A 17500-nucleotide genomic window follows, 5' to 3' on the forward strand; every position below is an offset into this window, starting at 1 on the left:
ACCCCCCTACCCTCCTCCTATCTATCTTCTCCTCCTCTCCCTCCTCCAAAACACCCCCTCCCCTCATCACTCTCTCCTCCTCCTCCTCCTCCTCCTCCCCTCTCCAAAACACCCCCTCTTCCCTCCCTCCATCACACTCTTCTTCACTCCTGCTCCTCCTCTCCTCTGTGTGGGCCCAACTTGCAATAGCTCTGCAGCTGTGCTGCTTGCCAACCATGCTGTTTACAGAAGGCCTGGGCTCAGCGAGAGGCCTCGGCAGCTCTGGCCTCTCTGGGTTCAAGTCTGCCTCCCTCCTCCCTCCTCCCTCCTCCCTCCTCTCTCCTCTCTCCTCCTCGAGCCTCTCCTCACGTCCCTGATTTAATGCCGCCCCAACCAGCAACAACCAGCACACCCCCATCCTCCTCTCGTCCTCCATCTCCCTCTCCTCCTTCCCCACCTCCCTGCTTCCTCAAGTCAGTGGATTTTTCATCCCTCAGGGGGTTGTAGTGCATGTCTATCTGCCTATCCTTGTTTTGCTGCTGTCTAGCTTCTGCATTGCTCTCTCTCTCTCTCTCTCTCTCTCTCTCTCTCTCTCTCTCTCTCTCTCTCTCTCTCTCTCTCTCTCTCTCTCTCTCTCTCTCTCTCTGCCTTCTAAGAGTTATATTTTTAGTTTCATCCGGGTCACAGGGTCTTTCACCTTAAACCGCTGAGTTTTACATGCAAAATGTTACTTTCCTCCCTCTTCAAAATAGCACATTGTTTTCTTCACCTCCTCCTCATCTTGCACGGACCCAATCCCTCCCTCTCTCCTGCCCTTTCAGTTTCAAATCTGTTGGTCGATCCTATTACCGGGAGCTGGATCTCGTGGCTAAAATCCCTCCAATCCTCCTATCCTCTCCTCTCTTTCTCTCCCTTCTTCTGGCTGATCAATAGGGTGCTAATCCGGGCCTAGCTAACTGACCTCCAGGAGTCCTGAGGACCTCCCATGCTGCCCTGGGGTTGGGGTCAGGGGTCAAATGCCTGTATAAATTTGATGCTTTGATCAAATGAAGGGTCCAGGAGGTGGTGGTTTAGCACTCATCTTTTATTCAAGGGTCAAGTGGAATTGCCTTAGCATGCTTTAATGTGGAGTGGTTGCGGAGTTTTTATGTCTTCTTGTCCGAGCGCTAAAAAGGATGATGTGACTCACACTACAAACGTTGCGATGACCTTTCCTCCACTTCGAACGCCTTAGAATCACAGAGTTGTTTGATTCTTCTGAACTTTTGGTGTTTGTTTTTGTGTTAGATAGAATTGTTTTCTTATGTTAGCTGTTTGTAAGAACTACCTAGGTGATTGGTTGGCTTATTTTTTTTCCTCAGACATAACCCATGTAAATGTGATTGTCTTGTTTACCAAATCCTCGACTACATCCATTGTTATGAATATTTTTCGCAGTCATTGCAATGGTCAACAAGTTTTTTTACCATCTTCTTCAAATCAGAAACCACATTTCCTAAGCTCTCGAAAAAGCTGAAAATAATCGTCCACCAGAATCCAATGCAGGGGGTAAATGTGATAGAAACCTCATCTTGCATCCTACATATGTAGCCCCACATGGTTTGGGCATATCCTTAAAAAGACCCACATAATCACCACCAGAAAAACCATCACGGCGGCTAAAATCAAATATGTTTCATTAAACCCCTTAAAGTCGCTCCGTCAAGGCTGCCAGTCAAGCGAGCCCCACTCCACACTTGTGTGTAGCCTACGCTTCCCAAAAAGCCCCCGATAGTGTGCCATCTACACTTCAGCCCTCGCCAGGTCTCGCTCTGCATATTCACAGCTCCTTCACAGCAAGTATGGTCTCAATCAGCATTCACCCAGACGGCCCCCGCAGCTATCGCAGGCCTTGCCAAACGGGACGCGGGGATCATGCAAGCGCTTTTTCTGTTTTGTCTTTCCCAACGATCACTCCCCCCTGCGAGACACGGAATTCATTGTGAGCGTTCTCAGAATGTGACAGGTGGAACTGTGTTATCGATTTGGCCAGTCGGGTTTAATATGCTGCGGGACGTGCATCGTTTATTGTCTTCCCCCCCTCCTCGACCGCTCTGCGCCTATTAAAACGTCCAGGAAAGCAAAAGAAACAAGCGCTGAAATATCAGACTGTTACACTTTTTCTTTTATTCCTGTTTTTTTTTATTTTGTTTTTGGCTGTTTTTTTCTCCTTCATCTCTATTCACATTAATTTTCCCTTTTCATCGCGAAAAGGTTTCGAGGTGAGCAGTAAGCGGCGAGCGGCTAGCCTGGAGGGCAAAGGGTTCGGTCCGAGACCCGCGGTGAATAAATCTCACGCAGAGAGCGGCGTTGAAAGCTTTGTAAATGTCAAAAGTGTCTGTTCGGGAAAAGGTGGGGCTGGCAACAGCACGGCTCCCTGTAGCCTCGACCATTTCTCTCTCTCTCTCTCTCTCTCTCTCTCTCTCTCTCTCTCTCTCTCTCTCTCTCTCTCTCTCTCTCTCTCCTCTATAGCCTCAATCATACCTTCACCACACTTCCCCTTTCATTCTCTCTCCTCTTTCTCTGTCTCTCTCTCTCTCTCACACACACACACACACATACACATACACATACACATACACATACACATACACATACGCACAAAAACTCAACTCAAAACCATCGGTATTCACCCCATCCCATTCCACCCTACTCCACCCCACAGCCTCACTACTTCTCCCACCCCTTTACTCTTTATTCACCCTCTCTCTCTCTCTCTCTCTCTCTCTCTCTCTCTCTCTCTCTCTCTCTCTCTCTCTCTCTCTCAGTCTTTCAGACACACACACACTCACACACACACACACACACATCCCCCCACCCATCGATGTGATGGTGCAGGGATGTTGTTGGCAGGTTGCAGATGTTGCTCGCTCGCTCGCTCGCTCGGTGTAAGGGAGCTGAGAGACAGGATTGGCTTCTTTTTGGATCTTACTGCAAAGCCCCTCGGGAACCATTTCTCCCCTCCTGTCAGGCGAGGGTGTTTTTTTATACTGCCTCCCCACACTTTTAACAACATCCCCCCAGACGTGTGTGTGTGCTTGTGTGGTTGTGTGTGTGTGTGTGCGTGTGTGCGTGCGTGCGTGCGTGCGCATGTATGTGTGTGTGTGTGTGTGTGTGCGCGTGTGCGTGTGCGTGTGCGTGTGCGTGCGTGTGTGTGTGTGTGTGTGTGTGTGTGTGTGTGTGTGTGCGTGTGTGTGTGCGTATGTGCGTGTGCATGTATGCATGCGGGCGTGTGTGTGTGTGCGTGCGTGCGTGTGTAAGAGAGAGAGAGTTTGTGGCATATGTTATTGCATTTCCATCACTTGCACAGAAGTACTCCCCTTGCTCCTTCATGCTTTTCCGAGGAGGAGGAGGGAGGAGAGGCGAGGCGAGGCGAGTCATTCCTCATGTGCTCTAACTGCTCGGCAATAACGTATCAGTGCCTGGTTGGCTTGCCCCCCAACCATCAACCATCACTGTGAAATCCAGCTGCATGAAACTCACACACACACACACAGACACACACACACACACACACGCCCTGTCACACACACACACACACACACACACACACACACACACACACACACACACACACACACACACACACACACACACACACACACACACACACACACACACACACACCCTGCACAGCATGCTCTTGTTCTGAGCCCCCTCTCTGTCCTGTCTGAAGTGGGCCCCATACCGACCGGAGCGCGCCAGGGGTCTCAGATCTCATTTCGAGCCCCCTATCGAGCTTGTGTTGTGTGTGTGTGTCTGCTCCTCTCTCCTACCGAACTGCAAGCAAGTCCTGCCTTGCCTTTGCCTCGCCTCGCCTTCCCTTGCCTTTCCATTCCAAGTCCGAGTTAGATGTCCGTTAAGACAGACACTTTGACTCTGGCTGGGCCCCGTCTCTGCACGGTCGGCTGCAGTTTAGGTCTCCTCGGGGGTGGGCGTCCAGGAGAAGTGGGGTTGAGGGATGGTGGTGGTGTTGGTGGTGGTGGTGGTGGAGGGTAAGCAGCACCAAGCTGTGCTTTTTGATATTGTTTTTCCCCCTTTTTCCTGTGGAGTGGAAAGGGTTCAGTGGGGGCCCGCTGCCGGAGCTCCCGAACTCCTGGAGAGCAGAGAGAGAGAGCAGAGGCAGAGAGAGGAATAGAGAAAGAGGAGGGTTTTTTTCCCTCCGCCCCCCCTCCTTTTTCTCCCCCTGCTGTAAACTGTCTGACAGATATTTCCTTTCTCCCCCATTGCCCCAGTTTTTCAGTCACTCGCAAATAACAAGGAAAATGAGAATCACCGTGTGGGGGCCAAGTGTCATCTGCTGGGCTTACACAAGGGGAGTATATCTCTGTTAACGCCGGTGGTCTGTTTTTCCATACAGCCGAGGCTTTGCCAGACAATGTTATGACCCAAGAATCGGCATGTTTCAGGGCTACGCTGCCGAACCGCGAAAAAGAAGCTTATTATTCGAGCAGATTATCCACTGCTCCAGAAACGAACATTACTTAAGAAAACAAGGGTCGATGAGCCAGCGCCTGTCTCCTTTTATTTATGCGCCTGCTTCGTGACCGACCGCCTTTCGACTGGTCGAAGGGAAAGGATTGGAGCTTGAATGTGGCGTTGACTGACAGTCGCCTAAGCCAGTGCGCCTTCTTTAATACCTCGAACCTTATAATGAATGTCTTCTGACAAGCCAAGCTGAGCAATCAGGATTTGTTTAACAAACATTCCGTGGAGAATTACTGGACAGGCTGTGAACGAATGTCTGCTCTAATCCTAAACAAACCCGCATAGCCCTTTTCCTTCTTCCTCCTCCTCATCTCTCTTAAACGCTCGCAATCCCCACATGTCAGCCAGCGAAGAGAGATTCAGAGGGATATGATTAATGTGACCAGAAAATACTCCCTTAAATACCTGTTTTATACATCTGTGAGGTTTATGGATGTTCTTCTCCCCCATGTAGTGTTTCGCTCCCGCGTTGCATTTTTCTTGTTTTCTTTTCTCTTCGTCCCAGTGAATGCTAACAAAGGCAGATATTCAGGACAGAGTGAAAAATCGGTGCCTTTTAAATGGTGGTCCTTGCAACATTGCCTTGGCTTTTCCGCATACTTGGGAGTTATTGTTCCTCTTTTCACGCACAAATGGAACGACATGGCGAGGCTGAGGGGAGAGAGAAAGGGATGTGTGATGATTTGCAGATAGCACTGACATGACTGCACATGCACACTCTTACACACACGCACAGACACACACACACACACACACGGATGCAAGCATGCACACACACACACACACACACACACACACACACACACACACACACACACACACACACACACACGCACATTGGGTAACACTTTACAATAATGGTGCATTATTTGTAATGGAATAATGTTGGAAGTAATGTATGATTCATGGTGAATTAACACATAATTTATGTATGCAGTGATGTTTAATCTATTATTAGTCAATGAGGAGTCACTATTGTAGTCATGATGACTCACCATTAAGTAATTGTGGTACAACCAAGGGTAATTAATGGTGTGAATTACAAGTGTTAATATATCATATATTAACACTGCAGATGAAAATCCTGATATATCGATCCAATCATACATGAATCCGACCTTAATTAATGATGCATGAGTAATAATGGAATAATGTTGTAAGTAATGTCAGCATCACCACTGTGGATAATAATCCTGCCATATGGATCCAGTCATATCTCAATCACAGGTCAGACAGGTCATAACTAGTCCTGGTTGTAAAACCATTTAATTTCACTGAGGAAAAAATAGACTAAGCTAGGGATGCCTAGGTGAAAGTGGTCAGGGGGCTAGATTTTTTTCAAGACTTTATTTCTGACCTGAAAATAGGCCTACTACACTGAGTCACACATTGATATGCATGGAATTACCCAGAAAGGCCTATACATACAAAAATTGCATTGGTACCACAGTAGCTTCACAATGAGGCTTAAAACGCCCCAGCCTATTCTAAAGAAGTGTGCCTTTGAAAACATGATATTGCCCTAACCATGCAGGTCTACATTTATTTAGATAGGCTAGCGTTACTCAACGGGGGCAGTACAGCCCCCCAGGGGGCGTTGTAGAGCTCTAGGGGGGCGTTGAGAAGGATACAGGTGAGAGTGGGCGGGGCTTAGTTCCCATTAAAGCAGATAGTCCATTTTATTTTTTAATACTAAGAGGGGCATTGGCAGGCTTATGATCAGGTCAAGGGGGCGTTGGGAGGCTTACGATGAGGTCCAGTGGGCGTTTCCTTAAAAAAAGGTTGAGAACCACAGAGATAGGCTATTAAAAACTGGATGCAAACAAAACACAGAAGATTGGTCTTCACACCCCTGACTCGTCACACTCAAGTCGGAGTCACAGGACTCGAGTCCACATCTCTGATGACATTACTTACAACATTATTCCATTATTACGCACGCATCATTAATTAAGGTTGGATTCATGTATGATTGGATCAATATATCAGGATTTTCATCAGCAGTGTTAATATATGATATATTGACACTTGTAATTCACACCATTAATTACCCTTGGTTGTACCACAATTACTTAATGGTGAGTCATCATGACTACAATAGTGACTCCTCATTGACTAATAATAGATTAAACATCACTGCATACATAAATTATGTGTTAATTCACCATGAATCATACATTACTTCCAACATTATTCCGTTATTATTCATGTACCATTATTGTAAAGTGTTACCCACACATTGAGACACTAAATCTCTTGACTTAAAACTGTTCAGTCTTTTTTGCCCTGCAGTGAATGCGAGAGAGAAAAGATGTATTCATGCTGTGGAGAAGCTTTTTTTCCTTCCCCTTCCCATGGCTACTGGCCTGCGGTGCTTATTGTACCCGTTACTTCATTACACATTTGGACCCACACCACACTAATACAAAAAAAACAAACCCATGAACCACCCACCCCCCCTTTCCCCCTTTGTGCCTAGTGCTGAAAAGAAGTTAAACAAAGTGCGGAGGGCCACTTAAATATGTTGCCACAGAAACTTAATTGACAGATTGAAGGCAGATTTCTAGAGCGCCCCCTTCTTTCTTTCTTTTTTTTCCTCTTTGCTTATGCTTTCTCGGCTTAATTTCTTTGTATTGTTCCCCCAGCGCCGAGGTCTCGGAAAGGTCTGTCCTTTTTAGCTCTGCCCCTCTTGGCGTAGATCACACAGCGTCTTTTTAAACAAAAAAATGGTTAGGGCCTTACCGAGACTCTTATATCGCCTGGTAAGAGAGCGGGAGGAAAATGGAAAGAAATGAGGATTAATGACGGAAATGAAAGCGAGCAGGTCGCCGCTCTCATTAAGGGAAGGGCTGGCTGGCGAGAAAATCCTCTTTTACAGTGCTAATAGAATCACAAGCAGCTACGTACATGGACACAATTGTAGCCTTTTCGTTTCGCATGCACAAAAATTGTGGCAATTCTTTCTAGATCTTAGAATGTCAGCCCTACAGGCAATCGTGTGTCATTGTTATTATTCTGACGTTTGGCCTATTTTCCATTTTTTGAGAGAAAAAAATTTGTTACTTGGCAGTACGCTGTGTGAGACCACATGAATTGGTACATTGTTTAAAAGGTTAACTGCTCTACCGTTTGTAGTTTTGCAAAGCATATGCACTCGGCTTTAGCCTTGGCTTGTGGACATAGCTTCTCTTTTAACCTCGTTGCAACTTTCTTGCAATGGGAGAGAGCACATGTAACTCATAACAAAATCTTTCTTTTTTTTGTAAATAAAATTGACATCTCCTGGGAATGAACTCCCCCTGACTTGAATGTTACTGTAGATGAGATAGTCATGTAACCATTTGGTTTGAAAGAACATATTTGACTGAGTGGGCTGTTTATGTAAGGCTGTACTACAGATCGGTGGTCCGCCTACACTGGTAGAAGCCATCTCTCTCATTGACCTTGTGCATCTGCATCTCCCAAACGGATTCTCATCTCAGCCTGCGAGGCCTCTCACCTCCCAAATTTGTCTTAACTGGACGGCAGGATGAGCATAATACGTGATGGAGGGATCTTTGGCAAGGACACAAGCAATCTGAGCCGTTTCCCTTGCCCGCCAGTTATATAAAGGAATGCAATGATGAACCGAGTTAGTTTGCTGCATCGTGCTTAGAGAACCAATGTCTTTAATTACAAGCCAGTGGTGTTTCATGTACTATGTGTGGGTGAAGGTTTTGGTCACAATTTTTTGCCTTTTCTTCTACAACATTACTAGACCCTGGCAGCCGGTGTTTAAAGTCGTCTGGAGTGGAGCGAGGGCTATAGCCAGTGTTTTATGCACTCTTAAACAGTATGGGGTCCTCTGATTATCCAGCCAGTCATGAAAGGGAAAGTGCAGTGCTTCAGTTCAGAGGCGGGCAGCATTTCAAATTGGTTTTGTTCAAGTTAGAGTGTCCACTATAGCAACAACAACAAAATTACTGACACCGAAATACACCGGAATACCATACCATACCATACCAGAGGAGGATTTTATTTTGGGGAAAAAAACAGAGAGAAAGAGGAAGAAACTTCTCTTTCTTTGCCCCCGTTCCTTTTCAGACCTTGAAAAAGGCAAGGCTTTCAGATTCCACTGTTTCTTCGCCCTCATCTTGTTCTCTTTTGTCTTGAAAGCTGTCACAGAAGAAGCGAAGTCGCACACCAAAATAACATCTGCAGTGATAATGAGGTGGGGGGCAAATGAATAATTCTTTCTGTTTCTCTTTCTCTGCTCTTACAGTGTGACAGCGAGAGTGACATTGATGACAAGGTAAGCTGTTTTCTTTCTTTTTCTCTTAATCTTTCTCTTTCTCTTTCTCTTTCTCTTTCTCTCTCTCTCTCTCTCTCTCTCTCTCTCTCTCTCTCTCTTTCTCTCTCTCTCTCCCTATCTCTCTCTCTCAGTGTCTTGTTTACTTTTTGTAGCCACATGATATGTTGCCAGTGAAGTGCGGTGAGTGTCAATCCCTGGGTTTGTGCGGAGCACATAAATACGTTTCCCGTTGGCGTGGCAAGAGATGAGAGATAGGGGAAGTTAGTCGTCACGCTACTCGCACTACTGTTGAGCATTTGCATCTGACTTGAGAGTGGAAAGGGGATACGATATGGGAGAGAGCTGCGAGGAACATCCAGTACAAGGAGAGACACATTTTAAAAAAGTGTGTGTGTGTGTGTGTGTGTGTGTGTGTGTGTGTGTGTGTGTGTGTGTGTGTGTGTGTGTGTGTGTGTGTGTGTGTGTGTGTGTGTGTTTGTGTGTGTGTGTTTGGGGGGGGATAGTGTGTTTTAAAGGTGTGGGTGACAGGTAAGGGTTGGTGGGTTGGAAGGGAATGACAGCGAGTTGTCAGTGTTTGGGGGGCGGGGGGTTGTCAAGCAGTATATCCTGTTTCCCGTTCAGATCCTCAGATCTAGTTTAGAGGTAGAAAACAGCCTGCGGTACTGGCGAAGGGTGATGTATTGTTTGAGCTTGTCTCTACACTTGATACACACATTCATATTTTGCTGAGGTATTGCCACCATTTTCATTTTTTGTGGGGGGAGGGGGGTATTTGCATAAAAATCCAATTTTGTCACTTTATGATCAAATGTGCTGTAATGGCTCTGTGAGTAAACATTTGTCACCGCGGGTGAAGGCGCAGGTAAGTGATGGATTATGGAATTATGTGCTGGTTATTTATATTGATCAGAAGCGGTCGGGGGTGCTCCAGATGCACGTGGGGGGTGGGGGTGTAGAGGCCTCATCTCGGCCCCCATTTATTCATGTGTCACACTATTCTCATCTTCATTGATTATGCTCCAGAGGATACTCCATAATTAGATTGATTTCCAGTCTGGGAAAAGAGCTGATTTTATTTGACAAACCCCTATAGCTACAGTACAGTACACTCCCCACTACTGAACGTGGGGGAGATAAATAGCGAGTAGTATGCTCTCTGTTCAACCTCAAATAGGGTTTTTGACCCCTGGAGGGGGAAATCCGGAGTGGTCAGATCCAGGTGCTTTTTGGCTGTCTCATCTAACCTGGAAACTTATCAGCCCTAAAAGCCTATCTCTGTCACAATACCTGTGCGTGTATATGCATCTCGGGGAGAGAAGATAACGCTGTTTATGACTGCCACCATAAAAGGGGTTGACCCTCCAATGGATCTCTTACACGTGTTAATTCCCCCGCAGTTAAACAATTACCTGCTCATAAATGAATGAGATAGCATGGCTAATCTCCTGTAAGCTTAGCTCCCAAGTCTGTGGAAACGTCTGCACCTCGGGCCCATAAATAATGCATCGATAGCGGGTGCAATTTGCATTAACCGTAACCCTGGCAAGTCAATAGGCTTTTGTCTCCTCATTGAACCGAAGGCGAGTCCAGGCCAAGCCACGTGCTGCTTTGACAGGAAGAGGAAGAGGGCCCTGTACCCTTGTTGTCGTATCCCATCCAGCTCACTGACACTGACCTGCCCGCCAGGGGGTCTTGGAGGAGCGAGGTATTGTGGGGTGGTGGAGGTGGGGTTCAGTGTTGCCAGATTAGGCGGTTTCCCGCCCAATCGGGCAGCTTAGGATGGCCGTCTGTGGGAAAAAAATGGAATTTAAAGAAAAAATGCCAATTTTTTGGCCATAGCAATCAATAGAATTGGGCGGGATTTAATGCTTCCAGGGTTTTGGGCATTTTTTGTGCAGGAAATCATCCACCTCATCTGGCAACCCTGGTGGGGTTAGGGGAGCAGGCTTACCACCGTGCACCAGCTCGTTCTCATGTCGACCTGACTGAGCGACCGGGCCGACCTGCCTCGCACCTCCGGACCACCACCTCTGCCGCAGTACATGACTCTTGTCAAGGCACCTCAGCTCAGGCACCTGCCACATGGACGTGTCATTATGTTGTTCAGCAGCAGCCCCTGGAAATGGCAAAGCCAGATGTCCTGCTGTGGTGGTGGCGGCCGTGGTCACAACCCAGGACCCAGGACACAAGTCATCTGAAAGGGCCCCCTACCCAATACATACAATGCAATGGAGACCCAATTCTGGGCCCCCTGTGTCTCTGGGCCCGGGACAACATATCCATTTGTCCCTTCCTGTTGGTGGGCCTGGCGGTGGTGGAGGATGGTGGAGAGGGGGAGGAGGGTTGGATCCCCCTCTCTCCCATCATTTTGCATTCTTTTTTTGCATGGTGTTTTTGAAGCATGTGGAAGCAATTGGTGGAAGGGGGGATTCAGTTGTGAGAAAGACTCACTGTGTACCTTTCGTCCCTCCCTCCATCAGTCTCTCCACAGCACATCCATCAAGTTTTGTTTTCTTGTCCATCTTGAGAGGCCTGGTCAGAGGGAGGGAGGGAGGGAGAGAGAGAAGGAAGGAGGGAGAGAGGGAAGGAGTGAGCCATGTCAAGGAATCATGTTGATTGACTGACGTGAGCTCTCTCTCTCACACACACACACACACAAAAGTCTTCCTGAGCAGTAGGGGGTCTTTTCCAAACTGGGGCGATGCCCACTGAATACACATCACCCACTGCATTGTTTCAACTGGAGCTGCCTGGATAGACTGTATTGTGCACTGCAAAATGGCCTTTAAACTCAACAGGCCCTTCAGCTGAAAGGGGGCGAAAAAAAGACTTTGTTCCAACATCCGAAATTGCCGTGTGGCTGTCTACTTCATTTTCATTTTTGAATGCATGGCTGTTTTTCATTTCAGATGTGGTGTAAAGGGAACGTTCCTGTTTCATAAATCACACAGCAGCAGAACCACTTTGTGCACATTAAAGCACACGCCACTTCTAAGCTATCATAACTATTGCAAATGTGGCCTGTATGATTACGAAGAGAAAAGTTGTCATTATTCTCTTGGTTTGCAACACGTGTTTTAAAACTGCTAGAAAAGGGGTAATGTTGTGTAATCAAAAGCTTCAAGAGCAGACAAGAACTTTTTTTAATTTCGAAATCCTGCACTGTTGACAATGAGGCATTTCACTTGGCCAAATTAACACTGCCGTACGTAATTGTGCACACTTTTGCAGAATGCCAACCCGGTAATTTTCTCCGCTCCCTTGAAGCAACAGGTGCCGTCTCCACCTCCGTTTTTCCCAGCGAAAACAATGGCTGCCTTTCTCTTCAGATCAGAGCGCACCTGAACGCCCCCATTTGTCAGGGCTTTAACAGATTACCCTAATTAGAATATTGCCTGCAGGTGTGCTTGTTGGATGCAATCAACTCTGCTGATTTGAATAAACAGCTCCGCCGTGTAGATATGGCAGACCATATAACGTAGGACACTTTATGTTTAAATTGATGGTTTCGGTAAGTGACTTCAGATTCCAGTGAAAGCAGCATCGGTTTGGCGTCCATGTAAGGATTCGGATGAACAGTCATTAAAGGCTCATTGATTTACTGACTATCGTTCTATTTTTAAAAAAAAAAATTGACTTATGGAGGCTGTCTCCATTGATACCTTGGAATGAATCTCATGATGTGGAGAATTAGCACTCTACTCGTAACAGGTTTTTTTTTCTTTTTTCAAAATGAACTCCATGAAGAAAAGCTGAAAGCCAGCAATTGAAAAGCTCCCTTCCCTTTCCCTTGGAGCACTGCTGAGACTTCTCAGTGTCTTGTCACATGTACTCCGCTGTGCTCTCCATCTGTTTTGTGTTGGATTCCTGAGAGCCACAGACTAATTTTGCATTGTGCGGACATTTCTCGCGGGTTTGGCAGGCTCCTTCAAACATGCATTGTGGCATGTCAGAATAGCTGGGCATGCTGCTAGTGCCTCATTGTGGTTGGGGATCGAAAGCCCTCGGGGGAATTAAGCTCATGCAATTAGATTCCACATGATACAATGTAGCTCATCCAGGTCTTAACAAAATAGACACAGGAGGTTTGCATAAAATGCACGCTGCTGTAATCCAAGGCCTTCACGGGGACGTATCATGTTATTCCTGGAATGAACGTCCTGTCAGATTTCAGGCAATTGCCGTTGAGAATTTTTTTTCAAGTTGGAGAGTTTTGTCGGAGCCTGTGCTGGTCTGTGCACCAGTGCTCGTCTGTTAATAATCCACGGAAAGGGGATTTGACGGGGCTAACTTCACCACTAAAAGAGCAATTGAAATGCTCACCCTACGCAACCTTTCCTCTGACCCCAGTGTCATCCATAAGGCCTCCGCTTTCCTTTCAGAGAAATGTTTTCTTTGTTTTATGTTCCTTTCAGAAGTCACATCGTAAATCAGGGGCCTCAGCGTAACTGTGCTCAATTAAATGTTCATGAATAGGCAAACCACATGTTTTTAAACAGACCTCTTCAACAGAGGCTCTTTCTATTAAACAAAGCCCTCTGGTATGCTATGGGTGTCTTTCTGGCATACTACAGCTTTATTGGATTGTACATGGTGTCAGATGAGTTCATGTATTTTTGTTTTTCCGCGGTCTCTCTGACTTCTACTATTGATTAAACATTAATTACAGTATGCCGCGGCCCAAAGAGCATGTGTTGCCCATTAGACGCTTTTGCGAGGAAATCTTTATTTGAATGGTGGTGTTGTCTGGTAATCATATTTTTTGGTGAAACTTGACTTCAGAGGGCTGGATAATATGTTTAAGAATATTTCATTACAAAAGAGTTGCAGCATTTATAGATATTTTGCCCACTTTCCCGTCAATTAGATATTTTTTATTTTGCCATAAAACTGTTTTTGGAGGAATGCAGCTGTTGAATACATGTGCACGTCATGCTTCTTGTTTATTTTAAGGGGATGAAGTATTTTCTATTTATTTATATGGCATCATTATACTATATTGTCAAATTTGCAGTCATAGCATTCATATTTTTCAACAGATAATAGAACGCTTTACTGACGTGCCAGAGTTTGAAGTGCTGAAAATGTAGCTTGTTTGCAAGGGACATTAGCTAACAGATATCCGCTGGTTCCAGAGTACCATAGTCCAGAGTGCATCAGTGCATCTAACGGACATGTCTAGCTAGTGCAAATTACAGTTAGTATTCTATATTTGTCCCTTTCTATCATACTTTTGGTGAGATTTTCGAAATACCTTGAAATGATTTCATGTGATGCAATTTTACAAATATTTAGCTGTGTGAGCCAGGTTGCATGTGCTCTGCATAACTCAAGCAGGTTTGAAAACAGTGTTTTATCAATCCTCTATCTTATCGACAAGATGATGCTGTGTCACCTTTCAAGTGGAAAGGGGCATGTAGCCCCTTAATGCACACCATACCTCCAGTGGCACTCTGTAATAGTCCTTGAAAAGTTAACTACCATAGTACTACACTACTATGACATAATGCAGGGCCTTCAGTAATGCGCTACGACTTGGTCATTGCCATTCTGGTAACAGCAAAAATATGCCGTGCCATGCACCAGGATACCTAAAGGAAACAGATACAGCTCATCATGTGTAAGCTATGGGTCACTGTTCCAGTAAAACCGCTAATGTCTAATGCATTTGCCTGTATTTGCACAATGAAATATATGTAAAAATCCATTTTGATAATAGGCCATGGAATCAAGAAAATGTAAATGGCGTAGTTATTGATGTCAGTACTGTGCATTTAGTGGATTTTTCAGAATTACATTCCACTGGGATGAATGAAAAACATGCAGCCTCAGTATCGTACCGTAAATGACTCCCATCGCTGTTTTGAACCTAGCCCATGCCTAGTTGTTTGGACTGCAGAATGTACTCTATGTGCATCACAGTAATGGAAGCTCAGATTTTTTTAAGTGCATTTTTCCCTCCGATTCATCGGCTGTCAGTGTTTTTTTTTCTCTTCCACATGCTGTTGGTCCTAACAAAGGAAGTCTGTCAAGATCTGACTGCAGTGTCACATCACAGGGACAAAGCTATGCTCATTAAAGCCAGTATTTGTGCAGCCCTAACTGGCAAATAACCACAGAACTGAATTTCCTTCCTCTTTTTTCCTCCCCCTAAGGGAAGATTACCATATTCCTGCTCCTGCAACTTAATGCTTGTTGTAGTCTCCCATCAGACGAAGAAGTACAGCCTTGACTGACACATTAATTCCTGCTTCTCTTATCTCCCCGCGTGGAGAATGAATGCAGTATCACATAGATGATGCCCTGCTGAAAGCTTATCAGTAATGGCTTGGCGGGCGCTATTCTCCAAGGTGGCGTATCGTGAGTGTCAGTCTTATTCCTGAAGTAGCAACCGTCTGCCTACATACAACAAGCGCGTCTGAACAAAAAAAGCCTGTGCTTTTTGTCCACCACCTACATGTCTCTGCCCACCCCCTATCCTATCTTATCCACCTCCCCATCTCATCTTCTATTTTGCCTTGCAGAAAAGAAAATGAATAATAATGATGTGGTCCTTCTCTTTCCCATCTAAGCCCCCACCCCACCTCACCCCATCCCCGGAGTGCATCCGTCCGCTGATTTTCCTCTCTGACATCTCGTATTCAATAACAAACAGCCCGCCCACCAGGTCGCTGACAGGCCTAATAGTTTTTATGGAGGAGCTGTGGAAAAAAAGGAAGCGTAGCAGCTTAATGTTTCGACACAAGTGATCATCCGTCCTCATCTCTTTAATGAAATTAGATTAAGTGCACCTGGGAAAGAGCTGAGAAAGCAGAAAGCCTCGCCGCCGCCTTTAATTTAAAACCAATTTGCCGGCAATATTCTCCCCCAGCTTGAGGATTCTTAGCGGATTCAAAATGGAGGAAGGAAGAATGAGATCGCACCGGCGCTGACTAGTTTAATTCCCGTCCCCACGGGCGGTGTGAAATTATAACTGACACGTACGACAGAGACTTTAATATGTAGATGTCATTTTTCCTCCTGTCCGACTTTGTTTGTCTCTGCCGTGAGGAGAAAAAAAGGGGGGGTAGGCTTGCACACAGCTAAGGCCTGCGTCACCATGTTAGTTCTGGAGTAATTACGGTGGTCTGGAAACACTTTTCTGTCTAATTTATATTAGGCTGTTTTCAATGTTCTCTCATCTCCTGTTTCCCCCTGCCTGAATGTAAGGGTTGCTTTGGTCGTCAAGGGATACATCTGTTGTACATTTGGTGCACAAATGTGTGGTGAGCCTTGATCGCTGCTTGAATTTAAAGGTCTATTTGAATTCCAGGGGAGGAATTTGCGTCTCAAATGTGTGTGCGGTGCGCTCTCTCTCTGTGAAGGTTATTGTTTTGTCACTGGACTAAGACCCAGGGTTTTCTTATAAAATGCAGCAGTCGGTGCAAATGTTCTTGAGTGTTCTCACTGACTCTATGGCATGGGCATTTTTAAAACTTTTCCACTAGATAGCTACGGAAGCATGGCGGGAACGTGCAATCTCTCCGGACTGGGGGATTGTCAAACTGTCATGAGAACATTTCACAGAGAGAGCATATGTCATAGAAAACCAGATGTGCGTCAAAGACAACCCCCATAAACAATGCTATAACTACTTTGTTTTAATACCTTACACATTGTTGTTGCACTATTGTCACTACAAGAATTGTGGTATTTTAACACAGACATGGTATGAGTTGCTACTAAGTTACTTTTATCCTGGAACCTGTATTTCCTCCTTAACCCCTTGTATGCCACTATTTTGGGGCTTAATACAGTTAAAATCGTTGGCTGGGGTTTATAAAGATGGTAAAGTCTCTTATTTTTCATGTTAAGCGTTGTCTTGCTTTAAGACAAGTTAAAAGAGGGAGTATGTAACTAAGCTAGTGAAAGTCAATGGATCCGTGTAGCATATAGCATGTCAATGGATCCGTGTAGCATGTAGCATGCTACACGGATCCATTGACTTTCACTAGCTTAGCGACATGCTCCCTCTTTTAACTTGTCTTAAAGCAAGACAACGGCTTACATGAAAAATAAGACACTTTACCACCTTTATAAACCCTGGCCAACGATTTTAACTGTATTAAGCCCCAAAATAGTGGCATACCCCTTTAAGACGCGGCTTTATACATTTGTTGTTACCAGTATGGTAATGACCAAGTCGTGGTGCATTACTAAAGGGCCTGTGTTGTTTCATAGTATTGTAGTGCTATGGTAGTTACATTTCAATGACTATTACAGCGTGCCACTAGAGGTACCTTTGTAGTACTATGGTAGTTCTAGTTCAGTTTTTTTAGATCAGTAGTAAAATGTTCCTCCTCGGGAACGGCATACTTTATGAGGCTGCTTTTAGCCGACATCTTTGTCTGATCTGTTGTTGTCAGACTTTCAAATCTGAAGATCTATGCCTGCCTTTCTAGATATTGACCCAATGTCCATGTTCTCAAGTCCGTGTGCATCACTACCGTCTCTAACCATAATACACAATTTTGGTGCATTAGGTTTAGATAAACAAAAGATGTTTGTTCTTTGCTCAGATCTTCTGACAGCACTTTGAGTGACCCCGGCGCACTTGGTGTAATGATTCACTTGTTGTGTTTGATTATCTTAAGTAAGGCCTGTGATGAGCACTGAGCAGGCTGTTTAAAATGGCATCTGCGCTGGAATGCCGGAGTATATTTC

The 17500-nt window shown here is 45.4% G+C and overlaps 1 protein-coding gene across 1 annotated transcript in view; it reads left to right on the forward strand.

Annotated features, from left to right (window-relative positions):
- Positions 1-17500, forward strand: part of LOC134444429 (fibrosin-1-like protein) — a 329076-nt gene that overhangs the window by 228484 nt on the left and 83092 nt on the right. Inside the window, exon 5 of the mRNA XM_063193753.1 lies at positions 8768-8797. Within this exon, the coding sequence (XP_063049823.1) occupies positions 8768-8797 (30 nt within the window). The remainder of the gene's footprint in view (positions 1-8767; positions 8798-17500) is intronic.

Source organism: Engraulis encrasicolus, chromosome 3 (assembly GCF_034702125.1).
Source record: "Engraulis encrasicolus isolate BLACKSEA-1 chromosome 3, IST_EnEncr_1.0, whole genome shotgun sequence".
Taxonomy (NCBI): Eukaryota; Metazoa; Chordata; class Actinopteri; order Clupeiformes; family Engraulidae; genus Engraulis; species Engraulis encrasicolus.